Below are 20434 nucleotides of genomic sequence, written 5' to 3' on the forward strand. Positions count from 1 at the left end.
GGTAGTAGGAGTATGTTATATGAGATAAACGCGGGGGATAGGTATGTAGCATTTGAAAAGGACTTAAACGTTTGAAGCAGGGTTCGAATCTATAAAGACAAAAAGACCAAAGAAAACACATGCATATAACAAACTCATCAATATGTACCAGTTCTATAGCATTCAAGAGGCTTAACGCTTCGATCGTTTCTGAGGAGACTGATGCTCGTCATCCTCTTCGTCCTCATCACGAGCACGCTTCTCGCTAGTGTTGGTCTCCTCCTCGATATCGCTACCAGAATTGTTCTCGTTGCTCTCGATATCATGTTCCTGATCCTCTTGATCCTCCTCCCCTTCCTCCACTTCCTCGACTTCCTCGTCCTCTTCATCTTGTTCCTCTTCTTGCTCTTCCTCTTCCTCTTGCTCTTCCTCTTCCTCTTGATCTCCCTCTTCCTCTTCTTGCTCCTCAACTTCTTTCTCCTCCTCCTGCTCCTGCTGCTTGTCTCCCTCCTCCAAAATGACATCTCTTCCGTTACGAGGGTACCTATAACCTCTCCTGCGAATTACGGCGGGACGCGTCACAGAGTGACCACTCCTATCACGATGACGGGGAAGCTGGACAGCAGTAGGAGCTGGGGCTGGACTGATCAATATACGCTTCCCTGTCCTAACCTCATATCCATCCTCAGACCCATCCGTAGACAACAAATCCCCCCGCTTAGCCACCGGCCAAGTGGATCGCTGGTCTCTGAAGATCTCGTACAAGTTCTTCACGGCGCTGGGCCGGTGGAGACGCGGGATGCCGGCGGGCATCTTGTCGATCTCCTCGTGGATGGCGTTGTTGGCGTCTTCGCGGGCCTCGCGCTTTCGCAGATTCAGGCCGTCGACGCTGAGGTCGTTGTTGATTCCTTGGAGGACTTGGATCACGGTGTCGCGGTCTGCTTGGTCGCGGTCTTCTGCGATCTTCAGACCGCGCCATTGGGAGTCGTTTTTCATTTTGGGGAGCGCGGGAGCACGGGCGCGGGCGCGGGCGCGAGGCATTGTTTCGGTTGTTTGGGTGTTTGGTTTGGTTTGATTTGGATGGTGGGTATTGGGTTGATAGAAGGTATGTTTCTACCTAGTATATAATGGAGGGATATCAAGTGTTGTGGTTTGGGACTGAGATGAGATGAGATGGGTGATGGTGATGGTTTTTGAATCATTTAAGGTATGAGCACTGGAGGGCTTCTTTGTGTGAAGGGTGGAATGTCTGGAATTCAAGAGAAGGTTTTTCTTTGTGTTGAATTATGCTTATGGTAGGGGGATATGGTGATGGCTAAGCCTGCACATGTGGTGTGGGCGTTTCTCTTTGATGGGATGTTCTATACATAGAATGAAACTGAACCTTGGTTGCACTTGGTAGTTTGGTAAACCTAGATATTTTCAGATTCATTGATGAAGATCAAGGGTCTATGGATGATGGTTTGGAACATTCAAAGAGAATGATGTAAACCTTGGAGTATTTTCCATTTGTTCAGAGTTGTTCTTTGAGCTGGGCACAATAACATTTGAATGACAAAGAAAAGCCCCAGAGATTGATGTTTCTAATTATAAAGGCCAGCGGAGAAGATTTTGAAGAAGAACATATTGGTAGTGATTTAGAATGAGTTTTATATCGAATAACAACGAGCCCAAAAATAAGGTGATAATCGGATTGAAAAGGTACTATGTACGTTAGTTAGGGCTGAAGATCATGACATAAGCCAGAGATCTCCCGAGCCAAGCATCGCTGATCAGGCACATCTGAACATGAGCGCATGGTATCCATGGATCACTTGTGGTAATTTTAATGAACCTTGGAAAGCATCTTTTTCTTTTTCTTTTTCTTTATATATCCAAAGCTGAATTTCATCTTGAATCCCCTCTTAATCGGAGTAACACGGGATTCACTATTCGCCCCCCTGAGAGACCAGAAATTGCCGATTACCGACGATACCGATATACGTTGAAAAGTTTAACTTGCCAAGATTTTCAGGTACAGAAAAAAGACAAAAAAAGCAAAAGAGCAAAAGAGCAAAAGATTTGACTCGAGCCACGCAGTCCAGGCATTGGCATTTTCATTCCTTCTTTTTCAAAGTAGAATTACTTGTTGGCGAGAAAACTCCGGTTGTTCCGTAATTAATCAATAAAAACCCCATTAAATCTGCCCGATCTACTTCTTCTCCCAAAAGACTCCGATACAATACTCAACCTCCAAACCTCCAAAGTTTACTACTTCAGACCTCGTCTCACCACATCCGCAATCTATAGCAGAAAATACTCCGTATAGGCAATCGTGAAAGAAGAAAAGACAATCGCGCCATGGTGGAACAAGTTCCGTTTCAACAGAGAGATCCCACAAACCGGTGGATCTCCGTCCTAGGCTTGTAATGGATGGCGCCAATCGTCATCTACCATTTCTCTATACTGCTCCACTGGGCTCCAGTCACACACGTCAACCCGGCACTTTTAGGCACTGGCAAAGTACAATCGAAAAGGCTAGATTCCCGAAACTATACTATACTAATGTACGCTAAAATCTCGCCGGGCCCCATTTCCAAGCCCTAGAGCGTACGTGGTTTCTGTTAGTGACGACCCATTATGGGGGCAAAATTACGGAGTAGAAGGGCCAAAGGGGAAAATTGCAAAAATCTAGGCTCATGCAGCCCCCATACATTAATATATTAAAACCAAACGCCTCCCCTCTCTCTCTCTTCTCTGCTTTTTGATATCAACCACATTCTCTGTTTCCCAAATTTCTGGCGAAGTTTTCATAACTTCTGTCCTTCTTTCCTGTCACACTATTCATTCATTCATAGTGTTGACAATCATTTCCAGATCTTGAACACCTTCATTCTACTTTTTTCTGCCTCTTTTTTTGGTCAAGGATTTCGAATTCTGGTATATTCAATCCTCAAGCTTTATATAAGAAAAAAAAAAAAGAACAAGAGAAATCCATCATGCTTTTCTCCAAGTCTTTGCTGCTGGCAGCTCTTTCCAGCAGCGCTTTCGCTGCCCGCCTGGAAGGTCATGCTCGTCGCCAGGCCGTCACCACTACGACCGTGACCGAGCTCATCACCATCACTGCCTGTCCTTGTTCCGAAACCTCCACCCCAGCGTGGACCTCTTCGTCCGTGGTAGCCACCACCACCCCCGAGCTCTCCACAACCGAGACTCCCACTTCCACTCCCGTGCCGACCACCTCGGCTGTGCCGACTACTTCCACGGTCGAGTCTACTTCCAGCTCCATCGTAGCAGTGACCACCTCGTACTCGACCATCGAGGCCGTGACATCCACTTCCACCATCGAGGCTTCGTCCTCCACCTCCGCCTCCAGCATCGAGGCCTCCTCCACCTCCGCCGTGGCCTCCACCACCTCCTCCAGCTCCAGCTCCGCCTGGACAGAGGTGCCCTCCGACGGCGTCTACTCCACCACCGGCTTCGGCACCATCACTAACTCCTCCGGCTCCGGCGACACCTACACCGGCAACGTCGGCAGCCCCTACGGCAGCAACATCATCACCGTCTCCGAGTCCGAGGCCAGCTCGTACAAGTACGTCGTCCAGTTCACCGGCTCCAACACCGACGACTGGAAGGTCGTTATCTGGAACAAGTATAGTTCCGACGGCACCATGGACGGCTGGTACGGTAATGCCTGCCACACTTTCACCCTCGCTGCCGGCGATACCGTCTACTACGCTTTCGACACTGACTCCCAGGGTGGTTGGACTGCCGCCAAGGGCTCGACTATCCCCACTGATGACTACGGCGGTTACGCCTCCACCTGGGGTGAGTTCGACTTCGGCTCCACTGTCAACTCGGGCTGGTCTGGCTTCGATGTCTCGGCCATTATGGCCCAGGATGCCGATCTGTCGGTCCAGGGTATGAGCATCTGTGATGCTTACAACTCTGATGCTACTTGCTCGTCTATTACGACTGGCGCCGGCACCGTTTCCAACGCTTACACTTCTGCTGAGACTGATGTCGGTGGTATCGGTGGTAACCTTTCTGCTGGACCTGTTCGTCTGGCTGTTGTCATCGACTACGATGCTTAAGTTGGCATTTAAGTTAACTTAGCGCCGAGCATCGGTACGCGCTGTGTGGAGTTTCGCGTTGGTTTTGTGATTTTTTTTTTTTGGTTTTGGTTTCACAACTTCTTTTAACTTAACGCCTGCAACTACGAATCTGTTTTTTGCATATGTGGGGTCGGTTTGGTGTATGCCGGTACGGGAATCCTGACCGGGGTTTTTGTTGGTTCGGTATAAAATATTCGATTCTTTTATTTTCTCTTCGAAGGATTTTTTTTTTATCTTTGCCAATGCCACACAGTCTTTCTTTTACCTGGTATCTTCTGTGACATTCCCCCTTTTGACCCTTACTCCGTAAAGTAAACCATCGCCCCCCCTGACTCCGGAGTAAAAATCGTCTAATTTTGGTTCTTCGGGCGAGGCGCCATTAGTGTGATGGGGCGTTGACGGCCGCCTCAGCGCATACGTACGCTGGGAGTTGCGGCCCGTTCTCGCTTCTCATTTGCTGGATTATGACAGTCTCCACTTTTGCTTAGGAAAAGTCTTGATTTGACTGCGTGTCCGGGACATAAATTAATTTCTGCAAATTGACGTTGTTTTTTGTTAGTCTACTCCGTATGGTCTACTTAATTTGGTTCTTCATGCGGGTGTTGGATGGGGAATCCGCGGTACAGTTGATGAACTGATCCACTCGAGTCGGTGGTTTTTCGCGGTGGTTTTATGGTTTGATGGATTTGATCTCCACATTTCTTGCTTGATTCCCATGGATGATGTTTTTCATTTGATTTGGTTCGGTTGTATAGATCTATTGGGGCTCGGTAAGTGGTCTACCGAGGAATTGATCAATGCGTTGATGACGCCTGGTTGTTTTAAATGACGTATACTGTTCTTTCTATATTCTTATTTGGGACTTAATGTTGTTATGCCATGTTATTGTCCCAAAGAGGAATGATAGCTTTCTAAACTTGAGCTCCAATCCCATCATTTACTCAATGCTGGCCCTAATACACCCGTGGATGTACATGCAAGGCCGTTTGCTCTGACCGAGTACCTAGTACTAAGCACATATCAAACAATACGGAGTACAACAGGCAACAACACTCCAGCTTCGTACGGAGTACATACCAAAAACAAACTTGGAATCGGCCGAAAGTACTACGTACATGCCCTCGACCGGGATGCAGATCATAACCAACAAAGGCCAAACCTTGGAAAGATTGCCTTCTCACACTTTATTCCATCGACATTGCAACGCGCGTTTTCAGCTTCCCCCTTTCCATGATTTCCAAGATCTTATCATATCCATCACCCACCTATACTCGGTACTTTACAAACGTAACTATACTAGTTTGTACTGAAACGTAAGTCTTTGGGTCCATCATAATACGCCAAGGCACACTAGATATTGGCAGGTCTACTCCGTAAATCCACAGATAATGAGATTCGAAGGCATCCTCATCCCGGGGTGCGAATAGGGAACAGGCACTTCCCTACCCCTGTGTCCTGCGCCAAGCAATCAGGTTGTCTTCCAAGGTTTGCGTCGTCATGTTGCGAGAAATGGGTAGTATACAGGGTGCTGAGACGGAGTACCCCGTAAACTGGTGGGTCATGACTATTGGACACTATTTGGTACTTCAATGTTAGTAAGGTATCAAAAAAGAGATCATAAGTTTCTCTGTAATAACTACTATTAAGAGGAAGATTGAGTCAACCGAGAGCCATGTAGCGAGGTCTTTTTAATTCCTTCCAGTTCTCTAGCACAATAGTTTTCAATGTTGGTAATGAGACCTGAGCAAAAGCTACGTGTCCACTGGCAAGCACTGGCCAAGATTGCATTCTAGAGCAGAGCAGTGAGTATTCTGCCACCAGTTGACAGTTGACCATCTCTGTTTCAACTCGGATGTCAAATGCAAAACTATCAGCAACCACAATGACTGCGAAGACGAGGGGATGCATTTGCAATCTACTTCTAAAAAGGGTAGAGAGACACTGAGGATCTCGGAGCACAAGCGACGTATAAGGTGAGAGAGCAAAAGAAGGGATAGTTGAAGGATGGGGTGATTCAAGTAGAAATAATGAGGTCCCTTTTATACAAAGTGTTATGTCCAAGCTCGAAGCCTAGCTAACCCACTAGGTACTCCGATTTCCTTAAGCGATTTGGGCCCGTGGACCCATACCTGCGGCTTTGTAGATTCGGAGTATAACTCAGTGCCCTCATGGTATAGCACCCAATTGTGTTTTCTGTCAATTCAGTATCAATGTAAGAAATTGTGCTCTGTGGTGCCAGTACATGTCTGGGCGAACCAAGGCGCTAGGCTGATGCCCAGCAATCTCACAACATCATTCATCCAGTTTTTGAACCAAGCGCTCTACTATTCAATGAGAAATCCATGGTGAGGAACAATGGTACGTTTGTAATTCTTCGCATGATTCAAGGCCTGGGTCAGATAGCTTTTATCTAGTGCCGAAAGGTGGAACGGCTCTTCTTGTTTCACAAATTGATCAGAGTCGCTTGATGGACTGACACGCTGAGAGTCGGACCAAAAGAACGGACTGTTGCTGGCAGTAAAGAATGAATGGACAGTAGCTTCGTAGCGCGAGTGGAGAATTGATAGATCAATCTCCTTGATCAATGACTTCTGGGCTTAGATCGGGTAGCCGTGCCATCGTGGATTAAACAATTGAAGTTGATAAATGGTGGGTTGGGTTTTAGGGTTATTTGTGTATTTCCTTCAATATAGTAGCTGGATTAAAAGGACTGATTGTCCACAGGCGTTGTGTAGTGCAGAGAAATAAAGAGAAAGAGAGATGGAAAGCGGCTATGTATACAAGGGCACAGTCACATGATACATGCACGTGTAAGCCCTGTGACTCGTGAATCACGAGTACAGTAGCGTATATGGAGGTGTGCCAAGCTAAGCCATAACAACCCCCCCGAGCCCCAATTGCAGTTCTCCACAGGGGGCCACAAGGGTCCGCGGCAATAGGTCCGCTCTTGGTAGATCAACACTAAGACATTTCACATCTAATTTTTTCCTGGCAAGATCTGCTGAGAAGAGATCGAAGCTTATAGTATCGGTCGGAACTTGATAAGTACATACTAGTACGCACTAAACAACAAGATTCTAATCCAGAGTCGCAAAAAAAGTACATAGTAGGAATGAAGATGACCGCACTCATTTTTTGCCCCGGCGGGGCCCCGCCGCCCCGCTACTCTAGTATGCGCGACTTGTCGGTTATCACCAGCGGCCATTCTACTGGCCCAATTCGCCAGATCCAGGAATACCTACACACTAAAATCGGGCGTTGGTACTTCACGCCACGAGGTTAATAACTCATCACAAGGCCTTTACGCCAACTCCCTCTCTTTACAATTCCGTACGCAAGTTGTACCTATGATATACTAACATTTCCTTTAGAAACAAACCAGAACAAGTGCACGCGGAGCTGAAAGAACTCTTTCCACCAGCAACCAGCAGTTTGCCGCAGCTTCCATCAATCCCAAGGGCCTCACCACAACACAACACAAAATGTCCACTTACTCCCACGCACGGATGCAGCACCAGATCCTCTCCAAACCACGCAAGCCTCTGAAATCTCCAGATCGCCCGGTCGCCTTGCGTCAAGACTACATCGCCAACTCAAAAACAACCCTCGTCCTTGCTCCGCAAGGTAACGCCCAGTCAGCAGCCGCATACAAAGTCAAAGACCAAGACGGGCAAACGGTCTTCACCGCGAGCGGCTGGAAATACAACGACGGTTCCTGTCGAGAGGTCCGCGATGCCACCGGGCTGCCTCTCTTTGAGCTGCACCGGAAGATCTCCATTAAAAACAAATGGTACATCACCTTGCCAGGCGATGATCGCGGGGTGACCTTGGCCACTGGCACTCCGCGATTTGCACCCGCGTTTGGAAACTTTAATATCTCGCTGAGAAACGCGGCTGCTAGTGACGCGAAGTCGGCGGATGAGAAGGAGCTCACGCTGGTGATAGAGCGGCATGGGCGCGTTCTGCAGAGCTTTGATGTGATTGATGGTGATCGACGGATTGCTGAAGTGTGTGAAAGTGTTCGGCATAATGATAAATTGGCACTGACTGCTGGTGCTCGGAGGGGCTATCGGCCTGCTTTGGATGTCGTTGTTACTCCTGGGGTTGATATGGCTTTGGTAAGTGTTGATATGAATCGTTGAAGCTTCGCTACGGGAGCTGACTTGACCTTCTAGATTGTGGTCATTGCTATTATCGCCTCTGATAGTGTCTTTGGTTCTGAGTCCGGCTGAGATTGGATCTCTCGGATCTTGTTATCCTTTAAGAGGGACAGGAGGCTCTGAAGTTGCCCTCATAGAAGACATTGGATGCATCCCAAGCGTCCATTTGACAGCGGCGGTACTTGAGATTTCGAGGTCTTTGGTGGTTGACACCAGCCTGTTCGGTAGCACATATAGCGCCTGTATTTTTGGGGTCACGGGTGACAAATATATCAACGGCCGTGTTGCTATGTACCTGGAATCCAGCATTTTGCTGTTATACAAGGCTATAGCACATCTTAGCGTATTGTAAAATCCATTTAACTGAAGCTTCTGGACCGAAACCCTAGCTAACATTTGAATGACATATCTGACAAAATCATCAATCAATGGCGATCTGGGTCGACAAAGTCATAAAAAAATGGTGGACCGGGTCAACAAAATCATCAATCAATGATGATCGGGGTCGAGTTGAACGTAGTTCTAGACCTCTGGGCCAAAACCCTAACTAATGACATGTCTGACATCATTGCCAGATGGTGCCATGGGTGGAGCTGCACATAATCTTAGACCTCTGTCAAGACGATCCCACAAAGATGGGTCTCTGCCCACCAGTAAAAAATTCGTTGACCTGTTCAAGTCTCCTTCCCTGAAAGTGAGCTCTTCAACCATATTCTCTTGACATCCACTCATTCCGAATGACGCAAGACCAAGCTCGTCACGAATTGTAGCCAACACTGGTCTCCACGAGCCTTCAAGGTTCACACCATACAGGTAAAGGCTTTGGAGGCTAGGACTGCACAAACGCAAGAAACTCAAAAGGTCATCTGGCCAGCAATCGCAATATCCAAGGTCCAACTTTTGAATCTTCATAGGCGTCAACATGGGAACCAGAGCGTTGAAGTAGTCTGAATGCAGACAGTGAGAGAAAACCAAATTCAAACTCTCCAGTCCTGGAAATAAATTGATGAAATTGGCCAGAGGCTTGCCCCATACATCTTGATCCCCAGCACCAGCGGAAATTGCAGGAAGCTCGGCCCAATTATCGGAGTATCCAAGACCACCAGGACCTATGGCAAGGTACAACGTCTTCAACGAGTTGATCCATGGTAGTTTAGGATCCAGGAAGGACTCAGGGAGGCTCAAACTGATTGGCTGAAGACTACCCCCATCCTGTATCCCAATCATCAAAGAAGTGATCTGAGAGTCGCCGCCAGCCAGAGCCGCTAGTGTCATGTAGACCGCATGTCCGATATGATTTTGATTGTTGTCTAGACCATTCGCCGATGTTTCCTTATCCCACGCACTGTCGCCGTCTGTCATATCAACAATGATTTTTTTGCAATTAACTGAATGTTGCAAAATTTGGGTAAGATAGCTAATATCCAAAGCTGATCGGTAAAACCAATCTTGCTCAGGTAGCTCTCCAATGTTGCTCAGCGGACCTTCAGTGTCACTTGAGCGCTTGGGGCTCATAACAAGTTCGAGTTCCTCGATGAAAGGGCCGAGATCCGGGGTTTTCGCAATCTCCAGACACCTCAGCAAGTCCTTGCGAGTCAAGTTGGCCCAACAATGACTCACATACCACTCGATGAAGACTTTTTGGGAGCACCGGGCAAGATACCGACAGGTCAGCCGGAACTGGTAAATTTCTCCATTCCAGCCATTGAGCTCCTCTGCAATGAGAATAACAATCTCCGGACACAGGTCGGTGAGTTTTGCCATTGAGAATCACGGTTGGTCAATTGCAGGTAAGGGCCCTGGACTGCCGGACTGGTGTATTGTGTCAAGTGTAGGTACGTGGATCTGAGATCCTGCATTTCCTTCGCGATTAGCAAGTTATGACGAGGGGAAAGAGAGTTTCTAAGTAGGCATCGGGTATATAAGTAACTCACAGAGTAATTGGAACTATATTCAATGTTCGGGCGTTGCGAATTTGCGAGCTCACACTGAGTGACTGGACACTGCAGGTAAGAACGGAAGTACGACAGTTTGAAGGGGGGAAAGTGAGAAAGAGAAAGAGAAAGAGAAAGAGAAAGAGAAAGAGAAAAGAGAGAGAGAGAGAGAGAGAGAGAGAGAGAGAGAGAGAGAGAGGCAGCTATGGGGACATCTGACATCTGGAGAGAGAAGAAAATAGAACTAGGGACTCGGAATCTACACTACCTATTACTCATATCAATTGATATATAAATTGATATATTCAAATGTTATTGATGTCCCAACATTGAATTCCATTTCTTGCCCCAGTTGACCCCATCAACATTGAAATATAGTAGTATACATACAGCACACAGCACCACCATACTAAATATAAATATATATATCAGTATGGAATACTGCCCTTCCTTCTATAAAGCACTACATTATATGCTGAATCCTCGAACTTCTTTATACATTGAATCCCTACACCTACACCTATAAGGGTCTAAGGAGTCGGCCCCCAGTATACAACGCTACAATTTCTTCTATATTGAATCCTTAAACTCTAGGATAAGACTCCTGCCTACGGCAGGGACTTGAGGGTCTGGGGGGAACCCCAGGAATGATTGTTTACCCACCTGAATTTACCTCACTTTGTTCAGCACCCTTAATGGCAGCCTGGGGCCATTACAAGGTATTTAAACTTATGGCAGTAGGGTGGCGGTTATCGGCCCCCGTACAGGGTGAGTGTTTAGTAGTTCCTGCTCAGGGCAATCATTATGTTGACGGCCCGATTAGGTTAAGTGCCAACCTCAGTCAAGCATCTATACTCTCGCTCTCTCTCTCTCTCTCTCTCTCTTTCACTCTTTCACTTTCGCTTCATCCCAAGGCCTCTGCAGTACTGCCCTGTTTGCACCTTCTCTGATCCTTACGGCCGCAACAAATCCATACCGTGAGTTATACGCTACTTATACACTACAGGGTTTCTCACTTGACCATGACTTGCTAATTTTGGATGGAATACAGCCCCTGTGACGTGACGACTGAAACGCCATGTTAGAGCTCAGCAATTTGAGCCCAGAGCTGATTACTCTGATTGCTGAGCACTTAACGGATATAAAGGACGTGTTTTCATTCAGACTCACGAGTTCGTACTTCGCCAGGTGCTGCCATAAAGGATTTATCAAGCGCTGCTTCACGCACAGAACCCATATGCTGACTCGAGAGAGCCTTTCTGCTTTACTTGATATCTCGCGTGATCCAGATTTCGGCCCTGCGATTGAGTGGATCTCCATCAGTACCGATCATTTGGTCTCTGCGGAGGCTGTTGCTGATCCGTCAATATTCGTTGAGAATCCCATCTGGCCTAGCTCTCTTCAAGGTGTCAGCCCAGTAAATGGATGTGAAGACTACTTGGCTGACCAAGAAGAATTTCACAGACTGGGTCTGGACACAACATTCCTAGCTCAGGCCTTGCAAAGTGCAACTAACTGTCGAAATATCATTATCAATGGGGAAGACAAGCCCTGGGGGGCTGTGATCGTCAAAGAGAAGACTGGCTATTTCCCTCCAATTGGCACCGATTGGGACGAAGACTGTGATCATGTTCAACGAGCTGTTCATGTTGTGATAGCTGCTCTTGCTGCCAGCAACACTCAGGTTGAGCTTCTGGGATTTAAAAGTGAATTGCCTCAAAAAACGGTGACTCCAACTATGCTTGACCTCCCTGGATTTTGCCTCAATCCAACGCTGCCTTGGATCAAATCCTTGAAGAATCTCCAAATGAGCATTAGCTTCGAATTGGACCCGGAAAAGGAGGCCAAGGCTCTTGCTAAATTCGTCATGCTATTTCCAGGACTGACGTATCTGACATTCAAGTTCCCGGATATTCATGCGCACGATGAGAACGTTGCTGCTCTAAGTCGACACCTAAAACTCCCGTCCATTCAAACTTTAAAATTTGACGGGTCAGATTGCCACCCGGACATTCTGTTGAGCTTTCTTCACGGACTGCACCCAGAGGAACTCTACCTTGTGAATGTCGATTTCGGGATAGAAGGAACATGGCAACCTTTTCTCGCTCGAGCCCGTGACGAGCTCAATCTATCAAAATTCTACATGGAAGAATGCCAAGAAATGAGCGACGAGATATGGTTTGGAGAGGGCGATCACTACATAGCGCAAAGGATGTTCTTGGATACTACTGGGGAAGATTCAGACCCATCTTTACTATGGAATCGTCTGATCAATGGAATAAGGCGAAGTCTAAATTTATGGGACCCCTCAGGCAAAGTACATCTTATTCGTTAGCTCAAGAATTGACTGTATTTGTCATATTTACTCTGCACATCTGAGATTTGTCACATTGAGTCACCACATCTACGACGACCCCAACAAGTTTGACAACGCTCGTGTCGCATTTGAAGCCCTGACAATGAAAACTTCTGAGAAATTCCAAGAGTTCCTCTCGAATTTCCGTTACCTTGCAGGCGTTGCGCAGATCCCTGAATCGCAGCTGAAATCTGACCTTTGGAGAAAACTTACACCCACTTTACGACTGATGACCCAATACAAACGGGAGAAGGTTTCAGTTGGCTTCGCAGCTTTTGCTACCCATTGCAGTGCCCAGTATGACTTGAGCACTACTCACGAGAAACTCAAAAGCTCGTTCCGCAGCAACAACCCTACCAAGGATTCAAACAACAAAGGATCGACTGCTGTGGCCAAGACTGCAAACTCAGACTCAACCCAGGTCAAACTCTCGCCTGAGGAACGGGAGAAGCTACGAAAATCTGGCTCTTGCTACAGTTGCAAACAACCAGGCCACATGGCGAGCACTTGTCCTTTGAAGAAGACGCAGCTCGTTGTCAATACTTAGACTGGTACGATACATAGAGTCTACATACACTTAGTACTTTGGTTTCTTCCAAGCAACCTTCGAACTATTTTAATCCGTACAAGTACACAGAAACCGGGCGAGATAGCACCTGCACATGTGGTATGAATCGCAAGTGGAGTACAAATACTGCTGTGTAGTGCTGGGTTGGAGAACCCTTCGAGGGAGCAAAAAATTGGGCGAAATCCATTAATCGAGCTGTCAACATAATGATTGCCCTGGGCAGGAACTAAACACTCACCCTGTAAGTATTACATATGTATTGTTCCCTAAGAAAACTAGTATAGTTACTAGTCTGCTGGTTTAGATTGTAATTACACACCTAAAACGACATCTGGAGGGTTTTTGAGTATCAATATGGTTCCACCGTAGTATATACTGATCTCTACCGAAGTCGTCATGAAGGATCAGATACAGCCTCATATGCTCATACCCTCGAGATCTATAACCCTCCAACATTTTGAAGAGACATGTAACATAGTACATAGCCTTGCATCCTAAGTACCCGCCAGGCACACGAAGAGACACGAATGAAACGAAAGGGACCTTGGAACATTTGAAGGGTACTAGTATGTAATTCCGACTTCGTGCAAATCCGAACTATAGAATCAAGATATCTGCCCACTTCATAAGAACCCAAAATGTATCCTACATATAGCTAGTAGCTCTCACCAAGCGCCCCTCAATCTCTCCATAAGCCCTCCATTCCCCCTCCGACCTCCACCTTCCTCCCCATCTCCATTAACATTCCTCCTCCGTCCAGAAACACCACCTTCCAACCCCGAACTAGAAGCAGCCGCCTCCCCCTCCAAGCGTCTCCGCAAATCTTCATACCGCTCACGCTCCGCAGCACTGCCATTCGCAGCCCCGGTCCTTCGCTCCCGTTCTCCAACCATCCATGCCGGGACACGGAAGCCCGATGCGGACGGGGGAGAGACCTGGAAGCAGCTCCGCGCGCCAGGCCATTCCGACGACCCAGCCAACGGCGGTCGGGAGAAGCATAGCTGGGAACTGGGAGAGGGCAAGCTGCGCAGCAACGAGGTAGGTGGTTGATTTGTCGGAGAGGAGGAGGGTAAGGCCCTTGGGTGCTGGTTTGGGCGTTGGGGTTGTAGGTATGGCTGTGGCGTCGTCTGGACTGGTGGTGGTGTCGTTATTGTTATTGTTATCGGTGGGGGTGGTGGTACTTGATGAGGCAGTTGTGCCAATGCGGTACTGGAAGACGTGTGGGATTGTGACGTGATACTGTGCGAGTATAGCGAAGATTGTGGCCGTTGGGCCGGAGGGGAGATAATTTAGTGTGTTTAGGGAGAGTGGGCGGGCGACAAGAGTGAGGAGGAGGGGCGGGAGGAGAGTAGTGTAGGGGAGAGTTGTGAGGAGGAAAGTCTGGAGATATGATGGTTAGAATTGAGATTTATTATTTTTGAGTCTGGGTCGATCTTGGTGTTGGAAATCACTTACGGCCATCTTTCGCTTGCCCCATGCCCGCTCTACGACGCGTAGGTGGTACACGAGCATTGCGGCGAATAGCGCCTCGGTGGAATTGGAGAAGCCGGCAATTTGCCAGAAGAGCGCGCGCCAGAATTGCGCATATGGCCAGAAGTGTGGCGAGACATGGATTGAAGCGAAATGTTTTACGTCGAGAATGGAGAGGGCGACTGATGAGGCGATGGTGTATATGAGGAGGGATTTGGTGAGCGGGGTGTTGGTGAAGCCGGAGGTGAGCATTTTGAGGGACGGGTGATGGTGCTTTTGCCGGTCGTTATAGGTCTATGTGAGGATCATTCGGGGCGGTGCTGTGCAGCGATCCACGAGTTGTCTTGTGGTAGTCTGAGATGGTGAGGAGTTTAAAGGAAAGGTAGTGGGAGCGGAGAAGACCAACCAGAGGCCACATAGCTTTCCAAGTCCGGGGAAGCTCGGCTTGCCGATCTACACGTTCAAATGTTTGTACGCCGATGTCACTACTGTGGTACTTAAAATAATACTACATACTATTACTCCGGCGATGAGTTTCGTATAAAGAAAAATGAATAACATATGGTATTCTACTAGTACTATGATACAGACGAAAAGCCTCAGACGCCATCTTTTTGAAACACATCTACACGGCTAAAGCCGATGCTTCTTTCATCTCCTCTGCATAAGCTGTTTGGAACCGCTTGGATGCCAGCTCTAAGGCATGCAACGTGGGACCAAGCAGCTGATTCACTACTTTTGCGCCGCCTTCAATGCTGTCCAGATTGGGTCGCAGCTTGCGTCCAGTCCGTTCGAAAACATCGCGCGCATGGTGTTTAACCTGGTCAACTTCAACCTGGCGTTCTGCCTCTGCAGAATCTGCCACAGCTTTGATTCGATCTTTCGCACGAAGGAGTGATTCAGATAATGACTGGGCTTCACCTGCACGATCGGGGTCACCGGAAAGGAAGGCCTGCCAGAACTGGTGAAGAAACTCAGTCGAGGTCGCGTGCGTCAAGGTTAGTCGATCGTAGAGAGTAGGGGAGAGTCCGTAGGTCTCAGATGTCGATGCCTCACTCAGATGGTTGCGCTGATCACGCACTGCCTCGAGAATTTGACCAAACGCGGCGTGTAAGGCTGCAGACGAGCCAACGGGACGTCGACTGGCAGGGGCATCCTCCATCTCCTCATCTTCGTCATCGCCGGGATCGACTAACCTTTGAAGAGGCGCAACACCACCGGACGGAAGATTGCGTGCAACTTCTGAGCGAAGAAGTTGAAGAACCTGATCCGGATCTTGTTTCGCGAGGGCTCCATTTTTATCATCATCCTGCGCAGCCGAGAAGAAACGGTTTTGGTCACGGATATTGAGAGTAATGCGAGCTTGCTCCTCATCTCCGCGGAGATCCTGCAGCTGCAATTTTGCCCAAGCTTCCTCATTCATCCCGATAGGAGCACTTATATCACCATCTGCGGGTGCCACATTGGCCATGATCTTCTCACTCAGGTTGTTCAGAGTTCGAATGATGGGTACCTTATCCACGGCAGAAGGGCGCATGTCCAGGTCCGGCCGATTTCCACGGCGCTGACTGTTATGCCCTTCGTTACCCGCGAGATCCAGAAAGTGCGGGACATTGCCATCACGTTCTGTAACGGTGGGTTCTTCGCGGAGATATTTGTCCAGCAAGGCGTCTGTGGCGTCTGCTTCTGAGATGCGCTCTCCGCGCAGCTTTTTAAATAATCGACTCTGAAAGAACCGCGACCAAAATTGTTGCTCGCTTAGCTTGGGAACATTCTCGTCATAGACATTTTTTACAAGAGGATGCTGCGAGAAAATGAGCTGAATTTGTTCCTTGCTGATGTTCAAACGAGTCACATTTTCCTCAACTCGAGGCTTTAGTGATGAAAGTACGTTGTACGATCCACGAGTTTGGGCGCGTTCGATCGCATGAGCTCGTAAAAGGTGCAGGCGAGTAGACCAGAATTGTGACATGAACTGGCCTGAGGATAAAGCATCCGGTTTCGTATGAAGAGATTCCATGAACATCCGCTGCAAGGTAGAATCAGCCTTCAGTAGAGACTGCTGCAGTTCCACGTCGCCCTTCAATCGATTATCATCATCCCATGGGTTCGGGGCTGACCCAGCGGAGGAAACAGCATTCGCGATAGCCATAGCTGCCGAAACTCCAGGCCCGCTATTGGCAAGCGGCGTAGACGTCTGCGAAGGTGTTCCTGCTTTCCCCGCATTGACCCGGGCACTGAGAGCATCCTTGAAGCCATCGGCCTGCGCTCGGGCGTTCGTTTGGTCGGTAAATAAAAAGGTATAGGCAATGGCCTCGCTATTCGGGGGAGCATTCGGAGCGGTGGCGAAGACTTTCAGCATCACCTTGGGATTCGAGATCGGGGTTTGCTGTAAATCTGATTTCGAGGATTAGCAAAAGTTACCTGGTCTGGGCAGCAGGGTTGAGCGGCCGCATACTGGTGATCGCGGACACGGCGATCTTATGTCCTGAGACACCCGCATCAACTGGGGTCCAGACCAGTGTCGCCTCATCTTCGGATAAACTCAGACTGCCATCTTTCTTCTTGAAAGAAGCTGGTGCGCTCGTAGGTGCCATCGTCACGTGTCTCGACAGCTTCCACTGTTCTGAGCAGCGACAACGAAACCACCCATCGAGATAGGTAGATCCTCAGAAGGTTGAGGCTGTGCAGAGAAGGTCGAGGCCTTCAAGATGCGGAGAGGCAGTGGGTGAGGTCAAAGCAAAAGCAAAGAGCCGCAGCTCTTCAGCGCGTCGGCACGTGATATCACCTGGAAATCGATACCCTAACTAACATTGAAAGACTCAATACATCTTCACCTACTGACTATTGGTAGATACCAACAGTCTCTATTTTTTAAAAAGATTAAAAATCCTACAATTAAAGGATGTAAACGTGTAAAGTAATCTACAATTAAAACTTAAATGATAAAAAAAAACTTTGTATGAGCTGAGTGATGCGTTAACGCCGATGTACACAAACGCCAAGTCAAGCAATGAACAATGTAAAACCAGATGAAGACTTGAGAGCAGCGCTGAAGAGATCCAGAATGCTATGCAAAATAAAAATGACGCGGACCGAGAGCACGAACCCGAAGCGATGAGCCAGAATGCCGAATTTCGTAACCATGTTGCGCGCCGCCATGCATAGACCGGATATCATCATTCATAATCATCAAAAACAACCCACCCAAAACCATAAAGCAATAGAGAAAAAACAAAGAGATGAAAATAAGCAAATAGCAAGGGTATCCACCAGCAATGATGAGAGAAAAAAAAAGGGGGGGATAAAGCATGCTTTTCCAGCAACACCGAAGCAAAAGCTGTAAGGAAAATCATTTCTTGAACATGTAGTGTCCGTAAATGCCACCGACATCACCGACAGCCATGGGGATCTTGCGCATGCCCCACCAGCGGGCACCCATCTTCCAAGAACGAGATCCATCGTCGATTGGGCAGTTGGGCACGGAAGTAGGGTCCCGAACGTACCAGCCGCGGCGACCAAGTTCCCGCACGGTCCATCCTACGGAAGCACGTTGGGTCTTGCCACGCTCACGGAGTGGGGTAATAATCTTGTCACTAAACTCGACAACCTGGAGGGGGTAGCTCTGCTCGGACAGCAGGAGGCACGAGCTCATGTTGAAGATGGAACCGATCGTCATCTGCGTCACCTTGGCAAGATCGATGTAACACAGAGAGCTGGGGATCACATCCTCCTTCGTTTTGGTGAAAAAGGTGTTCACATCCTGCACTGAAAGCTCTGCGGAGCTCAAGCCCAGCTCCTCGAGGTGCTTGGTCAGAGGGACCAAGAGCGGGACGTGTTCCGAAGTGATCCGCGCTCCACCCAGGTTCAAAGAGCGAAGGGTGTTAGGCAGCTTGGGCAGCAGTGCCGTGACATCATCTTCTTCCAAGAGACGGAATCGAGTGGCATCTGTCAAGAGGTTCAGGAATTCCAAGGAGTTACAAACCGCCGGGTGAGTGGTCAAAAACTTGATCAGAGCAGGTGGGTGAAGGCGAGTGCAGCGAGACAGACTCAGGTGACTGATACAGGCGGTTTCGGGGATGGCGAAGAGAGCAGAATCGTTGATTTGAGTGTGGGTCAGATCAAGGTGAGTCAGGTTGATCAATCGCGGTAGCAGGAAGTCAAACATTGGCGCCGGGATAGTGCTGCATTCGTGAAGAGAGAGTCGCTTCAAGTTGGGCATGCTCATGGGCAAGGTGGGACCACCGGTCAGAGCCTCTTGGAAGACCAAGGAGAAGGATTGGGTAGAACAGCCGCAAAGATCCACGGCCTGCAGAATTGGCAAGCCAATAAACAGCTTCCGAACCACATCCACGCTCAAATCGCCCTCAAGATGTTCCTGCAGCAGACACTCCCTCAGATTGGGCAACAGGTCCAAGCACTGCAAGAGAGTCCGCGAAGTAAGGTTCTGGATCTCGGCATTCATCTGCTTAGTCCGACCTAGGCCCACTGAGGTGAAGTGGGAGAAATCCAACCGGCGCACTAGCGTACCGAGAGCTGGGTAAGATGAGATATGGCTGAGGGCCTTGGAAAAGATGATCGAGTGGGGGAAGGTCATGTTCCTGTAAAGCACACTCAAAGTTGCCGCATGCAAAGTGCGTGAGCTCAGGAGGCACGAAACCAGGTCGACATTGCGAGGGGTGTATCCATTCGGCGGAATATCGAGAGCCAAGTTCGAGATGATTTGATCTGTCAACTACTAGTTAGCATTCAAAGGTGATGTGCGTAAGTAAAGTGTTGATCTCATACCCAAAACTTCAGAGGGAAGTTTCTCCAGAGCCGATGTTCCTGGCGGGATTCCAGCAGGGGGCGCTACTACCTCCGGGGCTTTTGGAGGAACCAACTCTCGTCCCGATTCGGTCGTCTCCCACGCCCAGCCTTTGCCTTGCAGGTTGTTCAGTCCTCGGAGATCCCCGAAGCTGCGACTCAAACTTTTACCGCTGAGGCGAATCTGCTTCCATCCCAGGAAACCACCGCATGGGCAACAAAAGTCGGGTGTGGGCTGCATCTCTTGAGGTTCGGGCTTGGGAGACTCTTTTGGCTCCGTGGGGGAGGGCACGTGGTGAGTGTCTACAAATGATTGCGCAATGCCTGTATTTGGAATTCCGTCAGTTATCTCCTCATCACCTTGTTCCAGTTTGGTCAGGACATACCGTCGACGTCCTCTTTGATCGAACCGAAGGATGGGCGACGGCTGCTGCTAGATGTAGATCCGTCTGGAGTGTCGCAAGATGAGGGGGAGGGTTCGCGCGAGTGAAAGTGATCACCACAGGGAATAGTGAATCTTGGAAGGGTTGGCTTCGGGTGCGAAGGGGCAGTATTGGAAGAGGCCATGTTGAGAGCGAGTCGGCCCTCTATAAAGGGCCCCAGTACAGATGATAGACTAGTTTTTTGAGGGAGGTACTTTGACTAGGGTGGAACACAAAAGGAAAAAAAACCAAAATTATTAAACGAGCTTCCCCGGATTCTTCTTTGAGAGAAGAAAAACGTGTTCGGTCACTGAAAAAAGAAAGCGCCGAGTGAAAAGGTTAGGGCTTGAGAAAAAAGAAAGATGGCGTCGAGGTGGGGGAAAAAGAGGAAAAAGTAAAGCTCTTAGTCACGGAAAAGAGCGAACCGGCGTTGCGCGCGATGTAGAAAGTGGGAACAAGAAAGAGAAAAAAAAAAATTAAAGTGGAACGGTTGGTGCCGGTAGGAATCGGGTCCCCCAAAGGAAGTAAAAAGAGTTCGATTGAGAGTAAATTGTTAAAGAAGTGAAAGACAAAGTGAATTCAAGTCTGAATTATCAATACGAAGGAGGCAAATGTTCAAGTGGCGGATATTGAATACATTTTTGA

General features: G+C 48.4%; 9 protein-coding genes across 9 annotated transcripts; 4 read left to right on the forward strand and 5 right to left on the reverse strand.

The window, feature by feature from the left end:
• Positions 1 to 171: 171 nt before the first annotated feature.
• On the reverse strand, positions 172 to 975 carry N7466_004465 (uncharacterized protein; the record flags this gene model as incomplete). Its single annotated transcript, XM_057163862.1, has 1 exon — positions 172 to 975. The coding sequence occupies one exon, from the start codon at positions 973 to 975 to the stop codon at positions 172 to 174; it is 804 nt and encodes a 267-aa protein (XP_057022543.1).
• A 1982-nt stretch (positions 976 to 2957) lies between these two features.
• Positions 2958 to 4052, forward strand: N7466_004466 (uncharacterized protein; the record flags this gene model as incomplete). The annotated part of the gene is made up of 1 exon (XM_057163863.1): positions 2958 to 4052. One exon carries the CDS (start codon positions 2958 to 2960, stop codon positions 4050 to 4052), a length of 1095 nt encoding a protein of 364 aa, XP_057022544.1.
• Positions 4053 to 7555: 3503 nt separating this feature from the next.
• On the forward strand, positions 7556 to 8305 carry N7466_004467 (uncharacterized protein; the record flags this gene model as incomplete). The annotated part of the gene is made up of 2 exons (XM_057163864.1): positions 7556 to 8191; positions 8249 to 8305. The coding sequence occupies 2 exons, from the start codon at positions 7556 to 7558 to the stop codon at positions 8303 to 8305; spliced, it is 693 nt and encodes a 230-aa protein (XP_057022545.1).
• Positions 8306 to 8776: 471 nt separating this feature from the next.
• Positions 8777 to 9997, reverse strand: N7466_004468 (uncharacterized protein; the record flags this gene model as incomplete). The annotated part of the gene is made up of 1 exon (XM_057163865.1): positions 8777 to 9997. The coding sequence occupies one exon, from the start codon at positions 9995 to 9997 to the stop codon at positions 8777 to 8779; it is 1221 nt and encodes a 406-aa protein (XP_057022546.1).
• A 1407-nt stretch (positions 9998 to 11404) lies between these two features.
• N7466_004469 (uncharacterized protein) lies at positions 11405 to 12502 on the forward strand (the record flags this gene model as incomplete). Its single annotated transcript, XM_057163866.1, has 1 exon — positions 11405 to 12502. One exon carries the CDS (start codon positions 11405 to 11407, stop codon positions 12500 to 12502), a length of 1098 nt encoding a protein of 365 aa, XP_057022547.1.
• Positions 12503 to 12626: 124 nt separating this feature from the next.
• Positions 12627 to 13070, forward strand: N7466_004470 (uncharacterized protein; the record flags this gene model as incomplete). Its single annotated transcript, XM_057163867.1, has 1 exon — positions 12627 to 13070. The coding sequence occupies one exon, from the start codon at positions 12627 to 12629 to the stop codon at positions 13068 to 13070; it is 444 nt and encodes a 147-aa protein (XP_057022548.1).
• Positions 13071 to 13925: 855 nt separating this feature from the next.
• dscB lies at positions 13926 to 14813 on the reverse strand (the record flags this gene model as incomplete). The annotated part of the gene is made up of 2 exons (XM_057163868.1): positions 13926 to 14471; positions 14547 to 14813. 2 exons carry the CDS (start codon positions 14811 to 14813, stop codon positions 13926 to 13928), a joined length of 813 nt encoding a protein of 270 aa, XP_057022549.1.
• Positions 14814 to 15186: 373 nt separating this feature from the next.
• N7466_004472 (TFIIH subunit TFB1 family protein) lies at positions 15187 to 17158 on the reverse strand (the record flags this gene model as incomplete). Its single annotated transcript, XM_057163869.1, has 2 exons — positions 15187 to 16958; positions 17020 to 17158. The coding sequence occupies 2 exons, from the start codon at positions 17156 to 17158 to the stop codon at positions 15187 to 15189; spliced, it is 1911 nt and encodes a 636-aa protein (XP_057022550.1).
• Positions 17159 to 17913: 755 nt separating this feature from the next.
• Positions 17914 to 19934, reverse strand: N7466_004473 (Leucine Rich Repeat domain protein; the record flags this gene model as incomplete). The annotated part of the gene is made up of 3 exons (XM_057163870.1): positions 17914 to 19289; positions 19350 to 19691; positions 19754 to 19934. The coding sequence occupies 3 exons, from the start codon at positions 19932 to 19934 to the stop codon at positions 17914 to 17916; spliced, it is 1899 nt and encodes a 632-aa protein (XP_057022551.1).
• Positions 19935 to 20434: the final 500 nt, after the last annotated feature.

Source organism: Penicillium verhagenii (assembly GCF_028828195.1).
Source record: "Penicillium verhagenii strain IBT 33310 chromosome Unknown utg000005l_segment0_segment0, whole genome shotgun sequence".
NCBI classification, from domain to species: Eukaryota; Fungi; Ascomycota; class Eurotiomycetes; order Eurotiales; family Aspergillaceae; genus Penicillium; species Penicillium verhagenii.